The sequence below is a fragment of the Hemiscyllium ocellatum genome, chromosome 32, assembly GCF_020745735.1.
Source record: "Hemiscyllium ocellatum isolate sHemOce1 chromosome 32, sHemOce1.pat.X.cur, whole genome shotgun sequence".
NCBI classification, from domain to species: Eukaryota; Metazoa; Chordata; class Chondrichthyes; order Orectolobiformes; family Hemiscylliidae; genus Hemiscyllium; species Hemiscyllium ocellatum.
Window position 1 is genome coordinate 48,775,296 of NC_083432.1, and position 25,593 is coordinate 48,800,888.

At 44.1% G+C, this 25,593-nt stretch overlaps 1 protein-coding gene across 4 annotated transcripts; it reads left to right on the plus strand.

The window, feature by feature from the left end:
* The first annotated feature begins 1,629 nt into the window (after positions 1-1,629).
* LOC132830798 (coatomer subunit zeta-1-like) lies at positions 1,630-25,118 on the plus strand. Of its 4 annotated transcripts, none has more exons than XM_060848652.1 (10): positions 1,630-1,723; positions 6,343-6,411; positions 6,515-6,596; positions 11,880-11,971; positions 14,535-14,590; positions 15,555-15,632; positions 16,106-16,157; positions 20,028-20,066; positions 23,017-23,049; positions 23,998-25,118. In XM_060848652.1, the coding sequence occupies exons 1-10, from the start codon at positions 1,706-1,708 to the stop codon at positions 24,043-24,045; spliced, it is 567 nt and encodes a 188-aa protein (XP_060704635.1). In that variant the 5' UTR covers positions 1,630-1,705; the 3' UTR covers positions 24,046-25,118. The 4 variants fall into 4 exon arrangements, with proteins under 4 accessions (XP_060704635.1, XP_060704634.1, XP_060704637.1 ...); XM_060848651.1 differs by lacking the exon at positions 1,630-1,723 and adding an exon at positions 1,728-1,807; XM_060848654.1 differs by lacking the exons at positions 1,630-1,723; positions 23,017-23,049 and adding an exon at positions 1,728-1,807.
* The last annotated feature ends 475 nt before the right edge of the window (positions 25,119-25,593 follow it).

Here is a 25,593-nt window from a genome sequence, read left to right on the forward strand (position 1 = left end):
ACCTGGGAGAATTATTTGAGATGTGCCATTGAAGATGCTCCTGGGTATTGTGCAGAATCTACACTTTCCTGTAATATCTATCATGCCACACTGGGTCAGTCAGTCATCATCTTGTTTCAGAGTTATAAAGGTGTATATTCAAGACTGACTCCAGGATTTGAGCACAAACACCTCTGCAGGTATCCTGGTGCTGCAACCTGTTACACTGAAACCCCAAGTAGAGTAGAGAAGCTTTTATTTGTCATTTCTACCAAATACAACTGATACAGTAAAAACGAGACAGCATTCCTGCAGAACAGTGGGTGCTACATGGACAGCACAAACTACATAATCGTACACAGCATAAAGTGCATAAGAAGTGCAAAAAATTAAGGTTACAGTGTAATAGAAGAATGATAAATAATAGACATTTTTCTAGCAGCAATTCAAAGTAGTGCAAATAATTTCAGATGGAATAGAGTCTGATCATACAGTATTAAGGAGCCTGATGGCTTAGGGGAAGAAACTGTTGCACAATCTGGCCGTGAGAGACCAAATGCTCTGGTATCTTCTCCCAGATGGGAGGGGGGAAAAGAGTTTGAGTGAGGGGTGTGTGGGGTCTTCCACATGCAGTTAGCCTTTTGGATGCAGCATGTGGTGTAAATGTCTGTGATGGACGGAGGAGATAATCTTCTCAGCTGTCCTCACTATCCGTTGTATGGTCTTATGATTGGAGACGGTTCAATTCCCTGAACCAAGCAGTGATGCAGCAGCTCAGGGTACTCTCAATGAACCCTCTGTAGAATGTGGTGAGGATGGGCGGGTCGGGGTGGGCTTTCCTCAGCCTGCGCAGAAAGTACAGACGCTGCTGGGCTTTCTTGGCTATGGAGCTGGTGCTGACCCTCAGATGTACAAGAATTGAAATTATTTTGAAGAAACTGATCAAGGATATTTTCCCTGATACTTACAGTACAATCAATATCACTCAACTAGGTAACCTGGTCATCACACTGCTATTTGTGGAGTTTGCTATGTACAAAATTGATATGGTTTCCTATAGGGAGATAGGGTACATTATGTCAATAGCAAAGATAATAATTGTCCCCTGCACAGGTCCTTTAGAGTATGTTTTATGAGTTTTTACTGGACAGAAAGCTTTGGAATATTCTGTGGTGGTTAATAGTGCTATAGAAATGTAACTTTTCACGTATCAGGTATTTCAGAAATCCTGAAAACAAAGTGGAAGTGATACTGTAGTCTTAAAACAGTGTGGGGGGGATGTCAGATTGGGAAATATGCAAATTATGTTAGAGAACACACCTCGATCTTTAAAGATGCATGACAGAATGGTAGTGCCGCTTTCTCTGAGCCAGGGGGCCTGGATTCAGGTTCCATCTACCCCAGGTGTTGTGTCCCAACATCCCTGAACAGTTTGATTGGGAAAAAAAATTGACAGCAATCTGATTTTGTATATTTGCAGTTGGGTTCTGTGAATGTAGTACTTAGCAGCGCCTTCCAACCCAAAATCACAACTGCAATAGAGAAATGAGGGGGGGGGGATGGAAACAAGGAATTCGAGTCAAACCAAATGAGAGCAAGCAGCTGGGAGTCATCCAGAATCCCGTCATACACCATTGCAGCCTAAATAAACCCTCCTATGGCGAGGGAGCCAGTCATAGAGGCTGGGAGTGGATGAAAGATTTGTCCACGTCGGCACTACCGCAACATGGATCCGTCAGCACTGGTATGGGGTGTACATTTCAAGTATCTTTCTTCCATTGTTTAGGTCATGTCACTTTCGGTGGATGATGCCTTGGTGAAACAGATTGTGAGTAAGGTGAAGTCAGTCTCCCTCCCCAGGCTCCCTGTGCTTTCTCGCTGAATTGGCTCCGATGTGTTGCTCTGACATTTTTCACATGCCAGTTTGCACAGATATAGACCCTGCACAGTCTGCGACTCTGTAATGAAACCGAACCAGATTTCTTAACGACCAGAATCCGTCGCTAACTTTTCTTTTGTAAAATGAAATGAAATGAAAAGATTGTTCCAGTAAAAATGCAGCTAAACCTGTAAATGCAGGTTCGCATGTAAATCCCCATATGTTTGGGGGGAGGGGAGGAGAGCACGAAATTGAAAGAAAAGTTTTTTTTTGCTGATCTGATTTGTGCCGATGTTGTGTTCATTTGGAAAGAAACGTTTAGAGAAAGAGTCTTGCTCCGACCAAAATGGGATTTCTTTAAACAAAAGTCGGTCTGTTGGGGTTATTCCTGACTTGACTTGAGGATCTGCCGTGCAGAGGTCTTCCAAGCCGAAGGTTCTGTCATACACTCTGGCTCTGTAACTGAAAAAAAGTCAGTGCATGACAGAACTTTGTTTTGGAAAGACCCCAACTACAAAGTGAAACCAGGCGAACTGGCTAAATACTGCAAACTTTCCCCAGTTGTTAACCAGAAGGCAATTTTTACCAGGATATAATTTTAAAAAGTTAACTTTTGATACCATGTTTGTTACTTCATTTATTTAACGTGTGAGTATACTGTATGTGTGTGTATATATACATATATATCAAAAAGTTAACTTTTTATTGTAACATTCAACAATTTATAAATACAAATCGCGTGGTTATAAAGTTGACTGTTTCAAAAGATAAGGGTATGTCCAAGGGGGTATTTTACTCTGGGAACGATTTTTGAGTACTTCTGTCTATGTAAATAGCGAGGATCTCTGAGTGAACCTGTGATGTGGCGCTAGCAGAGACACGTGTGAAGGTTCCAGGCAGCAGCCTGTGTCAGGAGACTGGTGATTGGTGTGAATTGCAGTTAAAAAAAAACTGGAACACCAACTTTTCAACGCACTCGTACCTTGGAGAGTCCGTTTAAATGTCGACCTTGGAACAAGAGAGTTTTATACTCCCTTCAAATCCGACTGCTTTAGGAGTAGGCGGAAGATTCGTGTTAATTTGTTTTACTAATTTAATTTTCGCCGTTTAAGCTCACTACAAAATTAATACTAACAGGGCTGGTTATTTGCATATGGAACTGTCGCTCTATTTCATTCATGTATGTGACACGTTGAGCTGGAGGGGTCTAAGAATAAACAGACGCCACTGAGTTGCAGTCAGGGTGGGACCTGGGACACAGTTTACAGAACGCAGGATCGGTTTACAGGGCCTTGGAGCGAGCACAGCAGGGTATGAAACTGCCACAACTTCAGATTTGAGGCGGCTGGTTCCTTCAACAGAGTGTGGTAAGCGGGAATACAAACTATGTTTGAACCAATCCCAGTGACTTGCGGCAGTGCGTGAAGGAAGTTACCAAACATTGTTATCGGTGTGGTGCCACTTATTTGGTACCCATAAACATTACAGGTCCGCGTCACCAGTGTATTGTAAATATAAAATTTACACCCAGTATTGGCATTTGCTAGCTGTTGAAGAATTTGTATAATGCTTTGTAAGTTTAGCGAAGCAACTGAGTCACTTTGGAACATTAGACCAAACAATTGATATTCAGCCACACATTAGGAACCATGACCAAATACTTTGTTAAAGTGAGAGGCTGAGAAGTTTAGAGAAAGAATTCCAGTGCGGAACATGCAGCCCAAGTGTCCGAAATCAGAAGTTACCCACAGTCCAGAATTGAAGGGACGCAGAGCAATCTTGAGGTTTCCAGGATTGGAGGAGGTGGCAGAGATGAGGGGACAGGGGTGAGGATGTGGGGAGGGGGGGGGGGGATGCCTGGGGGGGGGGGGGGGATGCCTGGGGTGGGATGTGAAATTTACATAAAAAATTCTGAACAATTCTCTTAGCAGCCAGCTGTTTGCCAATACTGGGCACCCTGGCCTTGAGCAGGGTGTTGGCTTCTGGGTGGGAGTGGACTGGATCCAAGTCACTTTGTTTCTCTTGTCTTGAGACCAAATATCATCCCAGAGGGCATTGACCAACCCACTTTCTCTGAGGATGCTTAATATTTCCATTGAATTTAGTAATTGTTTCAAATATCCAATTTCTGGATATTTAAGATTAATTTCTGTATGCACCATCTTGTGATCCCTGAAGTGTTGAAGAGAATTTACCCAGACGTACCAGTGCATTACATATGGGGGTAATCTCCACGCAGTTTTACAAAATCCTGTCTTGCAGACACACGTAATCTTTCAGTATTGTATCCTGACATCTGTAAATAGCTATGGGATTCTGTCAACTCCGAGCAGTACAGATGGAAACAACATTATTCACAGTTTATGATGTTGCTTACTTCTTTCAGTGATTTCCCTGGTATTTGTTTTTGGGTGGGCAGCCTTATTGAGTGGTTTGATTTTGTTTGCTGAAGTCCACATGATCTTCAAACATCTGTATGCCGCAAGTGACTCTAAAGCCTTTGAGTGTCAAAGGCAGGGTATCCGCATGCAAAAGTCAGGATTTATATAGGAAAAAAGTGAGGACTGCAGATGCTGGAGATCAGAGCTGAAAATGTGTTGTTGGAAAAGCGCAGCAGGTCAGGCAGCATCCAAGGAGCAGGAGAATTGACGTTTCGGGCATAAGCCCTTGCCCGAAACGTCGAATCTCCTGCTCCTTGGATGCTGCCTGACCTGCTGCATTTTTCCAGCAACACATTTTCAGCTCAGGATTTATATAATAAAGATTATACACGTGAGAAATAAATGTCAGTTTGACCCATTCCTCCTGATTGGCATCAAAGCATTTCTATAAAATCTGTTTTCAGCCAACTTTAAAACAAAACCTTGCTTCCACTTCCAGGGAGACTTGCATTTGTATAAATAACTCTTTCCACAACTTCCAAACATCCCAAAGTCAGTTGAGTTAGTTTTAAAGAATGTAATATAAGGGACAACTGGGAATCAATCTATGCACAACACTCTCGCACTAACAGTAATTACCAGATAATGTGTTGTTTGAAGCCTAAATATTGACCATGACATGGAGGAGAACTTTGTTTCCTTAGTTGCTGCATGGAACCCATCTGAATGCAGACAGTGCCTTGGTCCAATATCTTCCCTGAGACTCCACGTCTGAAAGTGCAGTGTTCCCAGTACTGGACTGACTGGTGCTTACATTTTGTGCTCATGTCTTCTAGAATGGGGCTGGACCAATAGCCTTCTGATTCTTAAAATGGGAGGGTTAGAGCTAGTGAGCAGTATGATCACCACAAGCTGAGATATTGCACACGGCGTTTGATTGGTTGAGAAAAGATTTGTTAAAGAAATGTAATAGCATATTTCCACTTTCCCTCAACTTGAGTCTGTCTCTGGTGTTGCTTTAAACTGATTTGTTTTGTCAACCAGGCCTTGAAAGTTTGTTCTTTTGTCCTCTCTCTGTAAAAGGCTCAGTAAATATTGTGTTATGAAACATGTTTGCTTTTCATGGTTTGCAGTTCCTGAAGGACATAACCATGGGGAACCACTTTCTCTTACAGTATAATTACATCCCATTTATATCCCAGGATCTGTGCCACTCTAAGAGACCATTGCAAAACCAAGGGACAGGGCAACAGTCTGCATAATTGTTTTCACACTGATTGTGCAGCTTTAACCACAATCTCCTCTGGATCTGGAGGGAAGCAAAGGCAGTTAAAATGAGTGGAATCCTTTGTCACCTCCCCTGCCTCATCAACCTTCACACCGTTTTCAAACAGTAACCTTCCCTTTGAACAAAAAAGTAATACAACTGCCCCAGCTAGGATGGTCCTTTTTTTAAACATCCAGACTCAGTCCCAGTCAACAACTTTTGTTGGAGACTTGAGCTCTATTCCATCACCAGCCAGACCTCCTGGGGAAAGGTTTGGATACCACAGCAAGTCTAAGCAGGTAAGTTTTTTTTTGTCTTTCTTAAATGTTTTATGTCCAGTTCCCTTTTTTGGAAGATGGTGTCCCATCAAATACCACAAAAAGGCCCTTACCCCACTCCCCTCACCCATTAGACCATAAGTCTATCTTTCTTTAGGCCACTTCATTTTTCCCTCATTCACTCAAGTTTAACAGCTCACCTCACCTGACAGTGTAGCATTCCCTCAGTTCTGCATTGGGAATGTCTAGATTCCGACTCCAGTCTCCAGACTCCTTACCTTCTTACCTTGACAGTGCTGTAGAAACACAAGAGTGACTCTGATTCAGTTAGGCTGGGGAGTGCTTGCATTTCCCTGACTGGGTTTCCAGATCCCATTTATGGTCCCAGGACAATAATCAATGTGAGGTATAAAAGGAAGAGTGGCAGATTCCCCCTCTCCATTTAACAGACTCCCTGTGGGTGATGTTAACGAACACTGACAGCAACTCCAACCATGCTGGGAATGGGGAGTTCCAACCAATCTCAGAAACAAGCTGTTCCTTTGTCTCTGCTTTTAGGAGCCATCTCTCTACACTGTCAAAGCAATTATCATCCTGGACAATGATGGGGAGCGTCTACATGCCAAGGTAACTCCTAAAGGATTGCAGTTTGATAAGCTGTTGTTACCTCTATAGCATTCATGGGAATGATCCTAGCTCTCCCTCTCTGTCTCTTTCTTTCTCTCCATAGTATTATGATGATGCGTATCCTTCCACCAAGGAACAGAGGAACTTTGAAAAGAATATTTTTAGCAAGACACATAAAAGTGACAGTAAGTGTCCTTGTCCTCCTTTGCCAGTGCCATTGTTAAATGTGGTTTAAATCTTTCTGCCTTCACCCTTGCCCTCTCCTGTCACTCCTTGGGGTGGCTGTATGGTTTGTTGGGCCTGTGGGACCAATTATCACAGCCAAAGCCAATGCGGCTTTTGAGTAGTTTCCTTTCAGTCCTGGGTCCTGCATCTCAGGAAGGGTACATTGGCATTGGAGGGGTTACAGCAGAGACTAACCAGATGGTACTCAGCTTCAGTTGCAAGGACATATTGCCTAAACTAGGCTTCTACCTCTGCAGGAGTAGAACATACAAATTAGGAGCAAGAGGAGGCCATTGGCCGCCTCAAGGCCACTGAGACATTCAGTAAGATATGGCTGATGATCTCAACCTCACATTGCCACCTGCTTCAATGTGCTTTGACTCTCTTGTTAATCTGGAAGTTTATTAATGGGTGATCCTATTGCTGATCAACATACATGGGAAAACTGTTCAAAGTTACTGAACTCGGGGGAAGGTCAAAGTATGTGAGCGCAACAAATTGAGAACAGGTGGCTGATGTTATGTTATCAAGGTGTTTATGTACACTCAGAACTAACGTAACTTTTGAACTGATCATGAAATCTTCACTTCTACAATAGTAGACTGTCTCAGATGCATTTCAGTGCAAGGGAAGCATTAGGGTCATCCACCTTGTACCCAGGAAAGAAAGTTCAGGGTAATTTCTAAATAGTAAGAACTATTGTATGGAAGTACAGAGATTGAAGGGGCCACACACACAAATAAGAAAACAGGTATAAAAATGAGTTGGAATGTTTGCAGATATCTCAATGAGACTCCAAAACGTCTCACAAAAAAGTGAGTTATTCTCAGTTGCATGTAGTCCTGGTCAGAGATGAACTGGAGGCCTGCAGCACAGATTCAGTCTGTTGATAGGACTAGAAGAGTTAAGTTGTGCGGAAATTTAGTGTAGTGAGAGGCAATATTATTGTGGCTGCTTTAAATCTAAAATAAAATAAATGCTGCAAATATTCAACAGGTCAGGAAGCCACTTCCTACTATTCTTAGAAATTCTTTTGAGAAATGTAACTGAGTATTCCAAAGAAAATAAAGATTTTAAAGATCTTTCACAAAATTCCTGTCAGTAAACAAATGCTTAAAGATTTGAACACACTTTTTAATTAAAAAGTGTACTCATGAGATATGGGTATTACTGGCTGGGCCAGCATTATTGCCAATCTCTAGATGCCCCTTGGGAACGTGGGGGTGAGCTGCCTTCTTGAACCGCTACAGTCCATGTGCTGTGGCTAGACCCACAATGCCCTTAAGGAGGGAATTCCTGGATTTTGACCCAGCAATGGTAATATATTTAAACTTACAGGTAGTAGTGTTCCATTTATCTGCAGCCCTTGTCAATAGACAATAGGTGCAGGAGTAGGCCATTCAGCCCTTCGAGCCTGCACCGCCATTCAATATAATCATGGCTGATCATTCCTAATTAGTATCCTCTTCCTGCCTTATCTCCATAACCCTTGATTCCATTATCTTTGAGAGCTCTATCCAACTCTTTCTTAAATGAATCCAGAGACTGGGCCTCCACTGCCCTCTGGGGCAGAGCATTCCACACAGCCATCACTCTCTGGATGAAGAAGTTTCTCCTCATCTCTGTCCTAAATGGTCTACCCCGTATTTTTAAGCTGTGTCCTCTGGTTCGGCACTCACCCATCAGCGGAAACATGTTTCCTGCTGCCAGAGTGTCCAATCCTTTCATAATCTTATGTCTCAATCAGATCCCCTCTCAGTCTTCTAAACTCAAGGGTATACAAGCCCAGTCGCTTCAGTCTTTCAGTGTAAGGTAATCCCGCCATTCCAAGAATTGACCTTGTGAACCTATGCTGCATTCCCTCAATAGCCAGAATATCTTTCCTCAAATTTGGAGACCAGAACTGCACACAGTACTCCAGGTGTGGTCTCACCAGGGCCCTGTACAGCTGCGAAGCACCTCTTTGCTTTTATATTCAATTCCTCTTGTTATGAAGGCCATTCTAGATGAAAGTGGTTGTGAATTTGAAAGGTGCTGTCTAAGGATCTTTGGTGAATTTCTGCTATACACTTTGTAGATGGTACACACTGCTGCTACTGAGTGTCGTGGTGGAGGGAGTAGATGCTTGTAGATGTGATGCCGATCAAATGGGCTGCTTTGTCCTGGATGAGTGTTGTTGAACTTGTCATTATCCGGGCAACATCTTTTCTGATTCTGACAAAAAGCCACTTCTGAAATGTTAACTCAGTTTTTTTCTCTCACAGATGCTGCATATTTTCAGTATTTACTTTTTCCACTGTACAGACTACAGTAGACAATTAAGAGTTGAATTATTGTGGCTATTGAAGAGGATGAAAGAATTGGCTGGGTGGTTGACAGTGAGCAGGAAGGTGTCAGTTTATAGAAGGATAGAAATGGATTGGTCAGATGGGTAGGTCAGTGGAAGATGGAATTTTAACCCTGATAAGCATGAGATGATCCACTTTAGAAGCAGTAAATAGACAAGGGAGTGGTCAGTAAAGAACAGGACATTGGGGAAGTTCACAGGGATCTTGGCGTGCTTGTTCACAAATGCCTTATGGGTGACAATGATGTGGAGGGGCTGGTGTTGGACTGGGGTGGACAAGGTTAAACGAATTTCCAAATACACCTGTTGGATTATAATCTGGTGTCGTGTGATTTTTAACTTTTGAGTGACAAGACCGATTTATGGTGTAGTTAAAAAGACCTACATGATACTTGCCTTTATCAGTCACAGCATAGATTATAAGAGCAGAGAGGTTATGTTGGAGCTTTGGTTAGCCCACAGCTGGAGTACTGTGTGCACTTCTGGACCCTGCATTATAGGAAGGATGTAATTACACTGGAGAGGGGTACAGAGGAGATTCACCAGTGAGTCACCTGGAATATTTCTCTGTGAAGAGAGGCAGGATAAGCCTGGTAGTTTTCTTTTGAGCTGAGAGGGGACCTGATAGAGGTGTATAAGATTATGACATTAAAATCCAACAGGTTTATTTGGAAGTACTAGTTTTCGGAGCGCTGCTCCTTCATCAGGTGTGAGGGGCATGAACAGGGTGGATAGGAAGCAGCTGTTCCTCAATTATCTGAAAGGTCAATAACAAGGGGCATAGTTTTAAGGTGAAAGACAGGAGGTTTAGAGGGGATTGGAGGAAAAATGTTTTCAGCTAGAGGGTGATGGGAATCTGAAATGCGCTGCCTGGAGGAGAGTTGAAGGGGGGAACCTTGCAACATTTTAAAAGATATTTGGTAGCACTTGCCATAACCTTCAAAGTTTTTAACTTAGTGCGAACTTGGGACTAGTGTAGATTTAGAGTAGGTTTTTGTTGGTGCAGACTTTTTTGTACTGTGTATGATTTATGAAATGGAGAGAAATGTTTTTCCCAGGTGATTGAGATTCCAGGACAAACAGGCATGACCTTAAAATCAGACTTGGGATACTCTGGAATGATCTTCGAGTAAAAAATGAGGTCTGCAGATGCTGGCGATCACAGCTGCAAATGTGTTGCTGGTCAAAGCACAGCAGGCCAGGCAGCATCTCAGGAATAGAGAATTCGACGTTTCGAGCATAAGCCCTTCATCAGGAATAAGAGAGAGAGAGCCAAGCAGGCTAAGATAAAAGGTAGGGAGGAGGGACTAGGGGGAGGGGCGATGGAGGTGGGATAGGTGGAAGGAGGTCAAGGTGAGGGTGATAGGCCGGAGTGGGGTGGGGGCGGAGAGGTCAGGAAGAGGATTGCAGGTTAGGAGGGCGGTGCTGAGTTGAGGGAACCGACTGAGACAAGGTGGGGGGAGGGGAAATGAGGAAACTGGAGAAATCTGAATTCATACCTTGTGGTTGGAGGGTTCCCAGGCGGAAGATGAGGCGCTCCTCCTCCAGCCGTCGTGTTGTTGTGTTCTGCCGGTGGAGGAGTCCAAGGACCTGCATGTCCTCGGTGGAGTGGGAGGGAGAGTTAAAGTGTTGAGCCACGGGGTGATTGGGTTGGTTGGTTCGGGCGGCCCGGAGGTGTTCTCTGAAGCGTTCCGCAAGTAAGCGGCCTGTCTCACCAATATAGAGGAGGCCACATCGGGTGCAGCGGATGCAATAGATGATGTGTGTGGAGGTACAGGTGAACTTATGGCGGATATGGAAGGATCCCTTGGGGCCTTGGAGGGAAGTGAGTGTGGAGGTGTGGGCGCAAGTTTTACATTTCCTGCGGTTGCAGGGGAAGGTGCCGGGGGTGGAGGTTGGGTTGGTGGGGGGTGTGGATCTGACAAGGGAGTCACGAAGGGAGTGGTCCTTGCGGAACGCTGATAGGGGAGGGGAGGGAAATATATCCTTGGTGGTGGGGTCCGTTTGGAGGTGGCGGAAATGGCGGCGGATGATACGTTGTATGCGGAGGTTGGTGGGGTGGTAGGTGAGAACCAGTGGGGTTCTGTCTTGGTGGCGGTTGGAGGAGCGGGGCTCAAGGGCGGAGGAGCGGGAAGTGGAGGAGATGCGGTGGAGGGCATCGTCGATCACGTCTGGGGGGAATCTGCGGTCCTTGAAGAAGGAGGCCATCTGGGCTGTGCGGTGTTGGAATTGGTCCTCCTGGGAGCAGATGCGGCGGAGACGAAGGAATTGGGAATATGGGATGGCGTTTTTACAGGGGGCAGGGTGGGAGGAGGTGTAGTCCAGGTAGCTGTGGGAGTCAGTCGGTTTATAATAGATGTCTGTGTTGAGTCGGTCGCCCGAGATAGAAATGGAAAGGTCTAGGAAGGGGAGGGAGGAGTCTGAGACAGTCCAGGTGAATTTCAGGTCGGGATGGAAGGTGTTAGTAAAGTTGATGAACTGTTCAACCTCCTCGTGGGAGCACGAGGCAGCGCCGATACAGTCATCGATGTAGCAGAGGAAAAGGTGGGGGGTGGTGCCAGTGTAGTTGCGGAAGATGGACTGTTCCACATATCCTACGAAGAGGCAGGCATAGCTGGAATGATGTCAGGAACACTTCCCCCACACACAGGGTTGTTCTGTTTCTCTGCGCCCGAAATCTGAGACAGACGATTGTTGAAAATTTCAAACCAGAAATTGATGGACTTCTATCAGATAAAGCTAGTGAGAGAGACAGAACCAAAGTGGGTAGCTGGAAGGTAAGACATAGATCATCTGTAAAATAAAAAGCAGTGACTAGAGAATGAGAGAGAACTGAACGTGCTAAAACCATTTAATCCAAGTGGAATTCTGATCCTCTGTCCTACAACTGCAACAGGTGACATTGCATTCCTGGAAGGATTGACCATCATCTATAAAAGTTCGGTCGATTTATACTTTTACATCGTGGGGAACTCACAGGAAAATGAGGTAAAATAAACACTTTCGCTGAGTAATGAAACACTGCAGATTTGTGGCAAGATAGAGTCCAAATTCCTCTGGTGGAGGTTGTTGCATACCCCTCTGTCAGTGCTTCCTGCTGGAATTAGCTCAGAACAACACCAGCATAAACCTTGAAAGAATCTCCTATTACTTTTGTTTACAATCAGTATGGGGATTTCAGAAAATGGAAGTATTCACGACTTCGAATTCTCAGTCTGTCTATCGTCATGCTCAGTATGTTATCAGTTTTTGGGGCCAGGGAGGTTTCTACCCATTGACGGCGTTTGTTCCCAAATTCTGGTTTCTGAAGACATTGAACACGTGAGGCAGACAGGAACAGAAGGATGTGTATACAGGAAAGGAGTGAAGTGAACAGTGGGAGGGCAGGAATGTAGAACACATGCAGCATGGACATTGTTGAGCAGATTCTAAACTCTGCCCTAACCCATTCCCAGCTCCTTTCACTCTCTATCACCGGATTGTTACAGCACAGAAGAAGGCCACTCAGCCCATCATGCCTGCATTGCTCGTCATTACCCAGGGCGTCACAGTGACTGTGGTTAGCACTTGCCTCACAGCGCCAGGCACCCAGGTTTGATTCCCGCCTTGGGCAAATGTCTGTGTGGAGTTTGTACATTCTCCCCCTGTGTCTGTGGGTTTCATCCGGGTGCTCCAGTTTCCTCTCTCGGTCCAAAGATGTGCAGGTCAGGTGGATTAGCCATGGGAAATTGTCCAGTGTAAGGTGCATTCGTCAGGGGTAAATATAGGGTAGGGGAATGGGTCTTAGTGAGTTACTCTTCTGAGGGTCGGTGTGGACTTGTTAGGCCAAAGAGCCTGTTTCCATACTGTAGGGAATCAAATCTAATCTAAGGGTCAATCTCCCATATCCTTGCACATGGTTTCTATCCAAGTAACCATCCAGTGCCCTCTCGAATACCTCAGTTGAACCTGCCTCTCCCACGTTTCCAGGCAGTGCACTCTGGACCCTAACTACTTGCTGGCTGAGAAGGGTTTGCCTCACTTCACCCTTGTATTTTTTTTTTTGGCACATCACTTTAAATCCATGCTCTCTCATTCTTAAATCCTTCAAGAGCAGGAACAGCTTCTCCCTGTCTACTCTATTTAGGCCACTCAGGATTTTTGAAAATCTCGATCAGATCTTTTCTGAGCTTCCTTCTGTCCAGGGAGAACCAACCCAAATGCTCCAGCCCATCCTCACCACTGAAGTTTCTCATTCTCAGAACCATTCTCATAGATCACTTCTGCACTCTCTCCAATGCAATCACATCTTCGCTATAATGGGTTGGCCATAACTATACACAACTCCAGCCAGGGTCTAACTAGTGTCTTATAAAAGTTCAATATCACCTCCTTGCTTTTTTACTCTGTAGTACTCATTGCTTCAAATTGCTTTCTTATTTTTTAAATGGTCTTCCTATAATGCCTTAATGCATTTTTTGACCTTGTTTTCTAATCTCTCCTTTCTTTTCCTTGTTTCGGTAAACTCTTCCAACCCCACAACCCTTCAAGATCTGTGTCCTCTGGATTCTCCCGTGCATCCCAAATTTCCCTTGCCCCATTCCCTGGTTATGTCATTAACTGTTACCCACGCTGAGGTGTTGCACTGTACACCTGTTAAGAAACCATTGTTACGACACAGGGTAACCCCTTCTGCTACTCAAACTAAACACACAGAAGAGCTCACCTCGCCTTGTAATCTGTTAAAGTATGAGTGACTGAGAACTACCCAAATTCCACTATTTAAAGAAAAAAAATTCTAAAAGAGAACATTTAAACAACAACTGTAACCTCCTTTCCCTTAAACTTGTTATCTACCTCCCACGCTATAACAATATACTAATCCAATAAAGCCCCTGTTAAACTTACAGCAAACCAATTTCCAAAACCAGTGGTGTCGATCCTCTGTAGATCTCCCTGGTTCGTCTTTGGTCTTCTACTGCAAAGCTGTTTCATGTGAAAAGATACCTTTCAGAGAGAAGGGTTGCAGGCAGTCTGTACTGGCAGTAGGTGCTCTTTTTCTTGATGGCTAACTGTCCAAAATGCCTGCTTTTTATACTCCAAAACATTGGATCATCTCATTGGTTAAATGTTGTCAAAACAGTAAAATTCAAATGCGATTGGGTTTTAGTATCTTGGGGCATAATTTAGATGGTTGAATTCAAATTGTTGTGAAAACATAGCAATCAAGCTTAGCCATTTATTTCACAGCCAAACGTTACATTTTTAAATTTTCTAGCGCATGGACATGACGACAGGTGTTTGACAGTTTTCACTTTCTCTTAAAGGTACAGTACACTCCTTCAGCTTCATAACACCAACCTTAGAACCCAATTCTGCCTCTGCCTTTCACTTATATTCTTTCTCTAGTTTACCTTTTTACTGATGTTTTCTGGTGTCATAGGTGTGACTACAAATACTGTCAGCTGCATTCTGGTTTTCTCCTTATAGTCTATTACTGTCATTACGTAAAGGGCATTCATTTACAATATCATGGTCTGTGTAATGTATAACAAATCCTGTCTATTTACAGCTCATGTTAATGGCCGTTCTCAACTGCCTGTTCGACTCTTTAAGCCAAATGTTACGGTAAGAAATTTTCTTTAACAACTCTTGCTTAAGTCAAAACTTTTAACCTGTGTAAGCCTACGAAAATATTATTCTCTCTTCTCCCATCATCCCCATTCCCTTCTCATCAATTTGATTTCTGCTCAGCCCAGGCTGTGGTCTCAGCCTGAATTTGAGTGTTTTTGTTTGTAACCTTGGCCCTCATTAACCCAGAGCCAGGTTTCTGAACTCTCACACTCACTCTCGCGTGCATACACACTCGCTCTCACACGCACATAAAATCCGATGCTTCAGCACCTGCCTTGGCCCCTCGGCAGAAACCCTTTCCGTGCTGTTTGCTGCCTTTAGACGAGAGTGAAATACTTGAGCTTCTCCAACATCTGCTGCCCATATCCTAACTTTCCCCACATGGTCCATGTGGCCATTGCCTTTCATTGGTTCCCAATCCAGCAACATCCCGGTTTCAAGATTTCTCATTCAGCTATTCAGATCCTGATGAGGCCTCCCTCCTCGCCAACTCTGTAGCCTCCTCCAAAGGTGTTCCTACAGTTTTGCCTTCTTGATATATCTCTAACTCCTTTTAGTTCTATCACTGGTTGGAGTGCCCTCACTGGTTGGAGTTCCTTCAATTGTTTAAGCCTTAGGCTCTCAGTTAACTCCCTATAGTGCTCATTCTCTTGCTCACTGTTTCTCCATCTTGTTGCTCATGGTCTCATGTTTTTACTCCCTCTATTTTACAGTTGCTGTCTCACCAGCTCTCCTATAATCACACCTTGGTCATCTGCCCTACAGCTTCCTCATTTGCTTCACTAACTTTTGTTTTTATTGTGTTCCTGCGAAATGTCTCCGATTAATGTATTTAAGATGCCATAATAATGCACATAGTTAGCTTTTCATTGTTGTTATCAACTGTGGCTGGTTCAGAGATTGTCAGGGCATTTAACCTTCACTTTGTACTTGTTGAAAATTAATTTTACAATTTCAGGAAAAATGTAGAGAAGAAATCTCTAATGGAGAATATGGATGGGTTGCTGCTTATCTTGGATGAAGTTGTGGATGGCGGGTGAGGCTAGATTTTATACATTTTATATTTCTTTTCTGAGAAATTCACTGTGTCAAGAAATTGCCATCCCAGGGCTTTCCAGTTTCTTGCTATTTGAGGGTTAAGTTACAAGGACCAACTGTGTAAATTGATATCGATCATGTTGTGTTCAGAAGATTAACTTAATCTAATTCAGGTGTTAAAATTAAAACAGTAATTTATAGGGTCTATGGAGGGAAACTTCCCTCTAGTTTTGGGGAATGTGGAAGATTCAGAACTAGGGACAAATTCTTAAAGTTGGGGTCAGCCTATGGTGGGGGGTGATATCAAGAAGCACTCTATACATAGTGGGCTGTAGAGTTTTAACTGATGGTGTGCCATCAGCAATACAGTGGCCTAACAAATGTGATGTCTTCCGGGGTGAGGGAGCTGGATTAACATCAAATAAACCATTGTCGTGTCAAATTTACTTTGTCCCTCTCCTGCTCTGACAGGGTCATTCTGGAGAGTGATCCACAACAGGTCATTCAGAAAGTGAATTTCAGGGTAAGTATCTGTCCCAGAACATTCCACATATCAACACCCTTGTTTGCAATCTCCTGCTTAGGGATGACTATATCTTTTGTTCTTTGCTGTTTTCTGTCTCTGTGTGTGTCTGTCTCTCTTTCTCTCTTTCCCTCTCTTTTTCTCTCTGCCAGGCAGACTCTGAATCAGCCTATGGCTTTGTTCTGTTTGACTATCTGACGAGCAGCGGGAACAGTGAAGACCAGTCCCACCGGCCTCTGAACTAACAGCAGCTAGAGCAGGTATGGGACGTGGTCTGCCCTTCCTGCATGCTGTCACATGGAAGTGTCTGTCCAGCTGAAGAGGAGTTTACCACTGGTAGACTGGTGTGTATTTATCGCTTTGTACAATATCATCAGCAGTACTACTGACGCCATCACTGAGGAAATTGGAAGGTTATGAGGATGGTGCAGTGAGGAATTTGTGAATGCAACTGAGTTTGGTAGAGAGTTGGATCATGAGGACACCAGTAGGGGTAGGCCATTCTGCCCATCAAACCTGTGCTCTCATTCAATAACTGAAAAATGTGTTGCTGGAAAAGCGCAGCAGGTCAGGCAGCATCCAAGAAGCAGGAGAATCGACGTTTCGGGCATAAGCCCTTCTTCAGGAAAGGGAGGAAGAGAACTTCTTCAAGGAAGGCATCCTTGCAAGAAGATTCACAGTAGGTTAAAATCAAATAGGAGAAAGTGAGGACAGCAGATACTGGAGATCAGAGCTGAAAAATGTGTTGCTGGAAAAGTGCAGCAGATCAGGCAGCATCCAAGGAGCAGAAGAATCGATGCCCGAAACATCGATTCTCCTGCTCCTTGGATGCTGCCTGACCTGCTGTGCTTTTCCAGCAACACATTTTTCAGCTCTGATCTCCAGCATCTGCAGTCCTCACTTTCTCCTACTCTCATTCAATAAGCTCCTGATGGGACCTGTACTTCACCACCACATTTCTACAATGAGGTGCTGCTGGGAACAGCCTCATGGAGAGCATAAGATAGCTCTTCCCAAACATTTTTCTCTTTTGTGACGCTGTTTTGATTTTATTTTGTGGTATTTTTGGAAGTTGCTGTGAGAACGTGAATGGGGCTTGATGGTATAATTGAGGGAGAGGGTGCTGTAAAACCTAATGCTGGGAGCTGCTTCATCCAAAATGAAAAGGACCTGCTTTTCCCTTGAACTTTGCAAGAGCACAGTGACAGCCTGTCACACTTTGCCTACTATTTTAAAAAAAACCCTGAGGATTTAAAGGGGCCACACAGGTGTTGGCACACGGTCAGAGGTCGACTGCAGTGAGTGCTGTCTGGTAACTCTCCAGCCCAAAGTGTCAGCAGCTGCCCCTCGTGGGGGTCACCACCCACCATCGGGATGTCCTGGCACATAGCAGCATAATCACAAAATAGCTCTATAGCACATTTCCAATCTCTGGATTTTCTAGTGCACATTACAGCTAATGTTGAACTTTTTAAAAAGTGTGGTCACTGTTGTAATGTAGGAAACACAACACCCAACCTGTACATGGCAAGGTCCTACAAACAGCCATGTGATAATCACCAAATTAACTCTTTGCTGTGTTCATTTCAAGGGACTTATTTTGTCCTGGACACAAATAACATGTTCACTCTTAAAAATGGTGGCCATTGGATCTTTTGCAACCAACTGAGGTGACCATTTGTGCTTGGGTTCCATGTAGCAGCCCTTCTGCCAGTGTGGGATCCCCCTCGGCCCCGGGCCGGGATTGGCCAGTGCGGGATCAAGCGCTCAAGTCTGGCATTACTTAAATTTGAAATGATTGTGTTACCCAATGAGCAAAGGCTGACAGTAAGGGGTTTTCCAATGGTCCCCAGGTTGTAGAGGGAAAATATCCTCTGAGGGATTCTCACATGGATGATGGCCACTGAAATGAGGAGGAGCAAGGAGAGTAATGCTCTGATTTGGGAAATGTAGTTTTTACCTTTTTTGTATGGTTTATGTTGATATGATTTTTCACTTTTAAAGGGTGTGACATTAGATTAGATTACTTACAGTGTGGAAACAGGCCCTTTGGCCCAACAAGTCCACACCGACCCGCCGAAGCGCAACCCACCCATACCCCTACATTTACCCCTTACCTAACACTGCGGGCAATTTAGCATGGCCAATTCACCTGACCTGCACATCTTTGGACTGTGGGAAGAAACCGGAGCACCCGGAGGAAACCCACGCAGACACGGGGAGAACGTTAAAACTCCACACAGTCAGTCGCCTGAGGCGGGAATTGAACCCGGGTCTCAGGCGCTGTGAGGCAGCAGTGCTAACCACTGTGCCACCGTGCCGCCCACAACTTAATGCAGTGTGCTGTTGAAATGGATAAGCAACCCACCCCCAAACTGAGTTAGTAAATGCTGGGACCTCACGATAGGTTGGTCAGTGTAGGTCAAGGGGCACAGCAAGGTCTATAATTTAAATGTCAGACTTCTTCCAGGCTTGGCTGGGTTATGTAAATAGCCAGTCACTGCAGTATCGGAAACCAAAAGAGAAAATGCTGGAAAATCTCGGCAGGTCTGGCAGCATCTGTAAGGAGAGAGAAGAGCTGACATTCGAGTCTAACTGACCCTTTGTTTTTACTGCAGGATCAGACATTTATAGGGATCTTTCTCTGCTTGTCCACCTTGGGCTATTTCCACATCCCTGATTTTTTAATTACAGTCCATTGGTGGTGTGCTATCAATTGTCCTGACCAGATGTGCTCTCCCTCTCTCTGTCTGTCTGTCCGTAGTACAGCAGAACGTAGGGGAAGTACAACATTTGCTGAAAGATTTATTTAAACAGAAAGGGAGAGGGAGAGCATGAGTCAGATGAGCTAGAGGTAGAAAATAAATGTGGGAGAAAACTTACAAAGTGTTTGTAGAAGATGAGCTGACAGTGTGATGGAAGCAGTAACAAAAGACAGAATTTTATACCAAAACATCATTAGGAGATAAGACAGAACTTTATTGAAGCAATGAGTGGTTAGAATTTTGGAATGTGTTATCTGATGGGGAATTGGAAGCAAGATAATAGCAGCAGCTTGCAAAAGGAATAATATAAATATTAGAAAGACTTTTTTAAAAATTGCCGGGATTTTGGGGAGCAGGAATGATTGGATTGTGTTTTTTTTTTATTTTTGAAGAGCTAGATTGAATGGCCTTCAGTGCTTTCTTTCATTTGCTCATTAGTTGTGGGTGCCATTGGCTCGGCCTGCATTTACTGTCCATCCTTAACTGCTTTCGAAGGTGGTTGTGAGCTTTATAAATGTTGCTATGATTCTGTCAGCATTTACCTCCTTGCTGTTTGTGAGAGCTTTGCCGGATATGGTTGACTCCTTGCGAGCTCCTTCGTGGAGATCTAAGTTTCCTGTTTCCTACAATCGTTCTATAATCTTAAACTTAATACCATGTTTTTAAAAATTACTAATAACTGTTTTATCTCTTAACATCCACCTGTGTTTTTGTTTTTGCTGCTGTTTACCTATTATTTATTGTCAACGCTTCTTAACTCTGTGATCCTCCTGTATTGCTCGCAAGACAAAGCTTTTCACTGTGCCTCAGTTCATTCAATTTGATTCAAATTGGTTGCTGAGTTACCTATGTTACAACAGCAACTACACTTCAAAAGGTAACTTCACTCACTGACGCTCAGAGGTCATGGTTGGCCTTTGTAGTCTTGTGTGTATAATTGTTTTCCTTTCTCTCTCATTTTCCACTGAACTTCTGCAATTGAAACTCTTATAATTTCCATTATTTGAAAGATGCAAAATTGGCATTCCTGTTGTGGGTGGCATTGTAGATTATGACTCCTCAGGACTTGAGATTTCAATTGAGTTTTTTTCCTCTACCCCTCCAGGTTGATGATACTCCTTTAACAGAGCAAAGTATGGCACAGGTAGGACTTCCTTGTGATGCCAGTCACTTCCACCCTGTGAGACGGGTTCTATTCACATTGATTCCACAATCATCCCACTTTTCATTTCCTCTTGTTCATCACTGACCCTTAAATAGTCAAACACTATATCAGAGAGACTGGATCAAACACTATCAAAGCTAGACAGAAACCTCTACACACTGCTCCTGAGTGTCAGTGGTGGAGGGAGTGGATGTGGAGCTAATCAAGCGGGTTACTTTGTCCTGGATGGGGTCAAACCTCTTGATGGAGCTGCACCCATCCAGGCAAGTGGGGAGTATTCCATTGCACTCCTGACCTCCATCTGATAGATGGTGGACAGGCTTTGGGGAGTTGAGTCACTTGCCACAGTATTCCTAGTCTGTAACCTGTCGAGGTGGTGGGTCCTGTTGAGTTTCTGGTTAATGGTAACCCCCAGGATGTTGATATTGGGCAATTCAGTGATAGTAACACTGTGTCGAATGTCAGGGGGCAGCAGTTAGATTGTCTCTGTCTCTTACTGGTGATGGTCATAGCCTGGCATTTGTGTGGCATGAATGTTACTTGCCATTTGTCAGCCCAGGCCTGGATATTGTCCAGATTTTGTTGCATTCGAACATGGACTGCTTCAGTATCTGAGGACTGGTGAATGGTGCTGAACATTGTGCAATCATCGGTGAACATTCTCACTTCTGACCTTATGATGGAGGGAAAGTCATAGATGAGGCAGCTGAATCATTTCGAAGGAGAATCGACCCAGAATGTGAGGGGCATCGTCACTGCTGACACGGAGATGACATTTTAATTTTGATTTGTTTTTTCCACCCCTCGAACATTTTTTGTCAGCACCCACCAGGGGCTGTCTAACCTGTTTAACCTTTTTATTTTGAAAGTAAAACTTGGAATGATTTGAAAGACGGCTAGAGACTGGGGGGCAAATTGAAATCATCTTCTCTGAGAAAACTGTCAAACTGAACCAAACACTCCCTCTGTTCTTGTCTGGTGTTTACTGAGAGTGAAGCCCTACAAAGTTCACAGCAACACCAGGAACTCTGTCTCGTCCCATCGTTCACAATCCTCGTTGCGTTACTGTGTCTGTCTCTTGTACACTGTTTGCCTGTGTTTTAAAAGCGAGACGTGTTTCTCCTGTAACCTTTTGATGCTTGTATGTCATTGTTCAATGTCCTGTTGAATGGGCTTAGAGTCATGCAGTTATAGAGACGTAGAGCATGAAAACAGACCCTTTGGTCCAACTCGTCCATGCCGACCAGATATCCCATCCCAATCTAGTCCCACTTGCCAGCACCCGGCCCATATCCCTCCAAACCCTTCCTATTCATATACCCATCCAAATGCCTTTTAAATGTTGCAATTGTACCAGCCTCCATCATTTCCTCTGGAAGCTCATTCCATACACGTGCCACCCTCTGTGTGAAAAAGTTGCACCTTCGGTCTCTTTCATATCTTTCTCCTCTCACCCCAAACCTTTGCCCTCTAGTTCTGGACTCCCGACCCCAGGGAAAAGACTTTGTCTATTTATCCTATCCAAGCCCCACATCATTTTGTAAACCTCTATAAGGTCACCCCTCAGCCTCTGATGCTCCAGGGAAAACAGCCCTAGTCTATTCAACCTCTCCTTATAGCTCAAATCCTCCAACCCTGGCAACATCCTTGTAAATCTTTTCTGAACCCTGTCAAGTTTCACAATATCTTTCCGATAGGAAGGAGACCAGAATTGCACACAGTATTCCAATAGTGGCCTAACCAATGTCCTGTACAGCCACAACATGACCTCCCAACTCCTGTACTCAATACTCTGACCAATTAAGGAAAGCATACCAAACACCACTTTCACTATCCTACCTACCTGTGACTCCAAGGAGCTATGAAGCTGCACTCCAAGGTCTCTTTGTCCAGCAACACTCCTGAGGACCTTCCCATTAAATGTATAAGTCCTGCTAAGATTTGCTTTCCCGAAATGCAGCACCTCTGAAGTACTTATCTGAAGTAAACTCCATCTGCCACTTCTCAGCCCATTGGCCCATCTGGTTAGGATCCCATTGTAATCTGAGGTAACCTTCTTCACTGTCCACTATACCTCCAATTTTGGTGTTATCTGCAAACTTGTTAACTGTATCTCTTATGCTCACATTCAGTTTATTTGTATAAATGATGAAATGTAGTGGACCCAGCACCAATCCTTGTGGCACTCCACTGGTCACAGGCCTGCTTGCTGAGTCAGACAGCAAATGTCTGGTTGGAGAGAGGGACTGAGCTTGAGCTTCTTACCCCACCCTAGCCCCAGATGACAGGCGCTGTCTGGGCTCCCACGACAGGATTGCTTCCTGATGGAGATGTCCCCTGCACCCTTCTGTTAGAAACTCTCCAGTAGAGGGAAGATGTAGAAAATACTTCAGGAACAGATGTTGCTGGATTGCATTTCGGGGAATGAAAACTTAACGAGAAATATTAAGCTTATTTTGTGATATTCCTTTCTGAAGGAAGGGCTATTGGTCTAGGACGATGTCTCTCAGCCTCCTGTGTCTTTCACAGTCAGATTGTGACTAATGAGCACTTCCCTAACTGCTTGTCCAGTGTCCTTTAGAGTACCCCTCTCGCGCTTCCACACACACACACACACACATCATCAATGTAGCGTCAATCTTGCAGTGTCCAATTGACTCTCTCTTCACAGCTCTTTGGGGAAAGACAATTCCAGAATTCCACTGCCCTGCCCTCTGTGTGAAGAGTGATGCTGGTTTCAGAAGCCACAATCTATTGTCCTTGTTCTATACTTCACCCCACCTCAAAAACTACTCCTCCTCTCTGTGTCTACCGATTGTCTAGCCTCCCAGGGGTTGGCAGTCCAGCTAACTCCGTTCCAGCTGCAGTGCAGTGTGCAATGTGTTTGAGCTACATGTTCTAATCCCATGTCTCTGTCTTGTCTGTGTAGCAAATCTCCAGGAGGCTTGGAGTCACTAACAATGTAAGTCTCTCTCTCTGCCATCTGTATGTCTGAATTCTAGCACAGAACTGGACACAGAATCACAGACAGTTACTGTGCAGAAAGAGGCTATTGGGCTTATCATGTCTACATCCTTGGTTTAACAGTTCCATGTTGGTGTTTCTGTTTGTCACCAGAGTCTGCACCACCTCATGCCCCCACTTCCTCTCGCTCCAGATTCTTCCCTTTCCTTTCTCTCTCATGAGTGACTGTATATCTAACCTGTATGGGAGCAAGGTGCACAATCTAATTGCTGTCTGTGTCTGGGTAGCTCTCCTCAATTCCCCATTAGATTTATTGCTGACTATTTACTAGGGATGGTCCATTGTGTCGGATTCCTAAACAAGTTGAAATGTTTATCTCTTACTCCAAATGGAACAAGTAGCACAGGTCACCAGTGTGTGAGAGCAAAGCCAGTATTTTCAGACACAGGCAGCACCTGTACCCAAGAGATTTAAAGAATGAGCTGGGACCTTTCCCAGCAGGTGTGACCAGCTTAGTGGCTTAAATATAATCTTCAGTCTATCTCTATACAACGCTGGGATACAGCACTGGTTGCAGGTCTGTCACTGTATAACATTGAGCTACAATACTGGCTTTGTCACTACGAATGAGTGACTTTCAAGGAGAATGAGTTGAGGACATCACTTTAATAACAGTCACAGTCTCGTGTTTTTATTTCTTGTAATTTTCATGCTTAATTTGTGTACTGTTGCTTTCCCATCTCCCTGTTTACCATAACTATCTTCACATCCAATAATGGATCCAAATACCTATTGAAGTCTTCATGCTGAAGGTATTTGTAGAGGTGCTAGAGGGATTCTGGACACAGTAAAGAGATACAAGTGAGGTGAAAAGCAAAGGTTAAGCAGAATGAGGAAATTTATTTAAACAGCATTAATCTAATAACAATCTGTCATCTTTTTCTAGGTCCTTCAGTCAGCAAAGGATCAGATCAAATGGTCGCTGTTAAAATGAAGCAGGAATCTTACCCTTTTCCCAGCTGCCATTTTATACTCTTCCCAACCCGTCCAACAAATCCAGATCCAAACTGTGACACAGGTGTTTGGTACATACTACCGAGAAAGGCAGATCTGATCACGACCTCTTCTCCCCTGCGTGACACTTCCTGGATTTCACCCTGGACTCCAACACCAGCTTGTTCTAAGAAAAGAGAGAGAACTTTGTATTTATATAGCACCTTTATCACAGCGTCAGGACATCCTGAGCTACTTTACAGGCAACAAAGTTTATTTTGGAAGGTGTAGTGACTGTTGTAATGCAGGAACTGTGACTGTGAATTAGACTGTGATGCAGTCAGATCCCACAGTGTGATAAATGGTCTGATCATTATGGGTTGGTCACTTCCTTTTGTGATGTTGGGGATGTGGGAGAGATTTACAGCCTGAATTCAGGGCAATTAGAATTGTGTTTGTAAGTTTGGGTTTGAAGCCTTGCCTATCTCCTGAAACACTTTTATTTTCAGATTTATTGGTTCCTGGACAGACAGAGGAACACCTTTCCCATTCAGTAAATTCTGTAAACACTACGCGAGTATCGCAACAGCATGTGTGAATCTCGTATCGCCCACCTCCCAGACTTAACCAGTCATTATAATTAACATAGGTTTAGTTTTAAGGCTGATGACCCTTTGCAGAGCCTGAACCAAGCAGCAGAAAGTATTCTAGATCACCATGGAGTTGGTGGTCCCCAGCAAAGGAAGAGAACTTCTCAGGACCTTTTCTCTTGGGTCAGTGTCAGGATATACCAAGGTTAACATCAGCACCTTGTGCCAAGAGCCTTAACTCCAAGATGGGTTGTGGCCAGTTTTACCAAATGGATACTGTAGAGATTATAACGAGGTCAGCCAGGTGGACCCCATAGAATGAGTTCCCTGATTGGGGCTGTTAACTTGGCCGAATCAGTGAGCCCTGGCTGACAGAAAAACAGGAGAGTCGGACATCCTGTTCACTCTTCGAGCAGGCTCTGAGGGAGCTGGATCAGTGGCAAGGGCTCTCCACTTGTAAATAAAGGGTGCCTTGGTGATGGGATACCAGCCTCTGTGGAGTTATTTCAGATATATTGGAGCAATAAAGGAGCAATCTTCAGAGCTGTGGTAGAAGAATAATGAACATGAACACCAGAGAAACAATGGGCCAAATGGGGCCACCTCTTTGGGGTGGATGATTCTGTGAACTAATGATGCTGATATTCATGAGATATACCTCAAAGTGCAGAGTCTTGTGTTCTTCCCACTCACCAACCATTCAATACTGCCTGGAATCTCCAGGAGTTCAAGATGACAGTGAAGAAGGCTACCTCTGAGTATAATGGGATCTTGACCAGATGGGCCAATGGACCAAGGAGTAGCAGATGGAGTTTAGTTTAGATAAATGCGAGATGTTGCACTTTAGTAAGGGAAACCAGGGAAGGACTTACACAGTTAATGTCCTAGAGAGTGTTGCCCAACAAAGAGACCTAGGGGTGTAGGCGCATAGTTCTTTAAAAGTGGAGTTGTAGGTTGAC

Coding starts and splice junctions, on each gene's coding strand:
- LOC132830798 (XM_060848651.1), top strand. CDS start 1,769: ATGTCACTTTCGGTGGATGATGCCTTGGTGAAACAGATT. Junction 1,808..6,342: donor ATGCCTTGGTGAAACAGATT/GTGAGTAAGGTG, acceptor CTCTGCTTTTAG/GAGCCATCTCTCTACACTGT. Junction 23,050..23,997: donor GGCTTGGAGTCACTAACAAT/GTAAGTCTCTCT, acceptor ATCTTTTTCTAG/GTCCTTCAGTCAGCAAAGGA.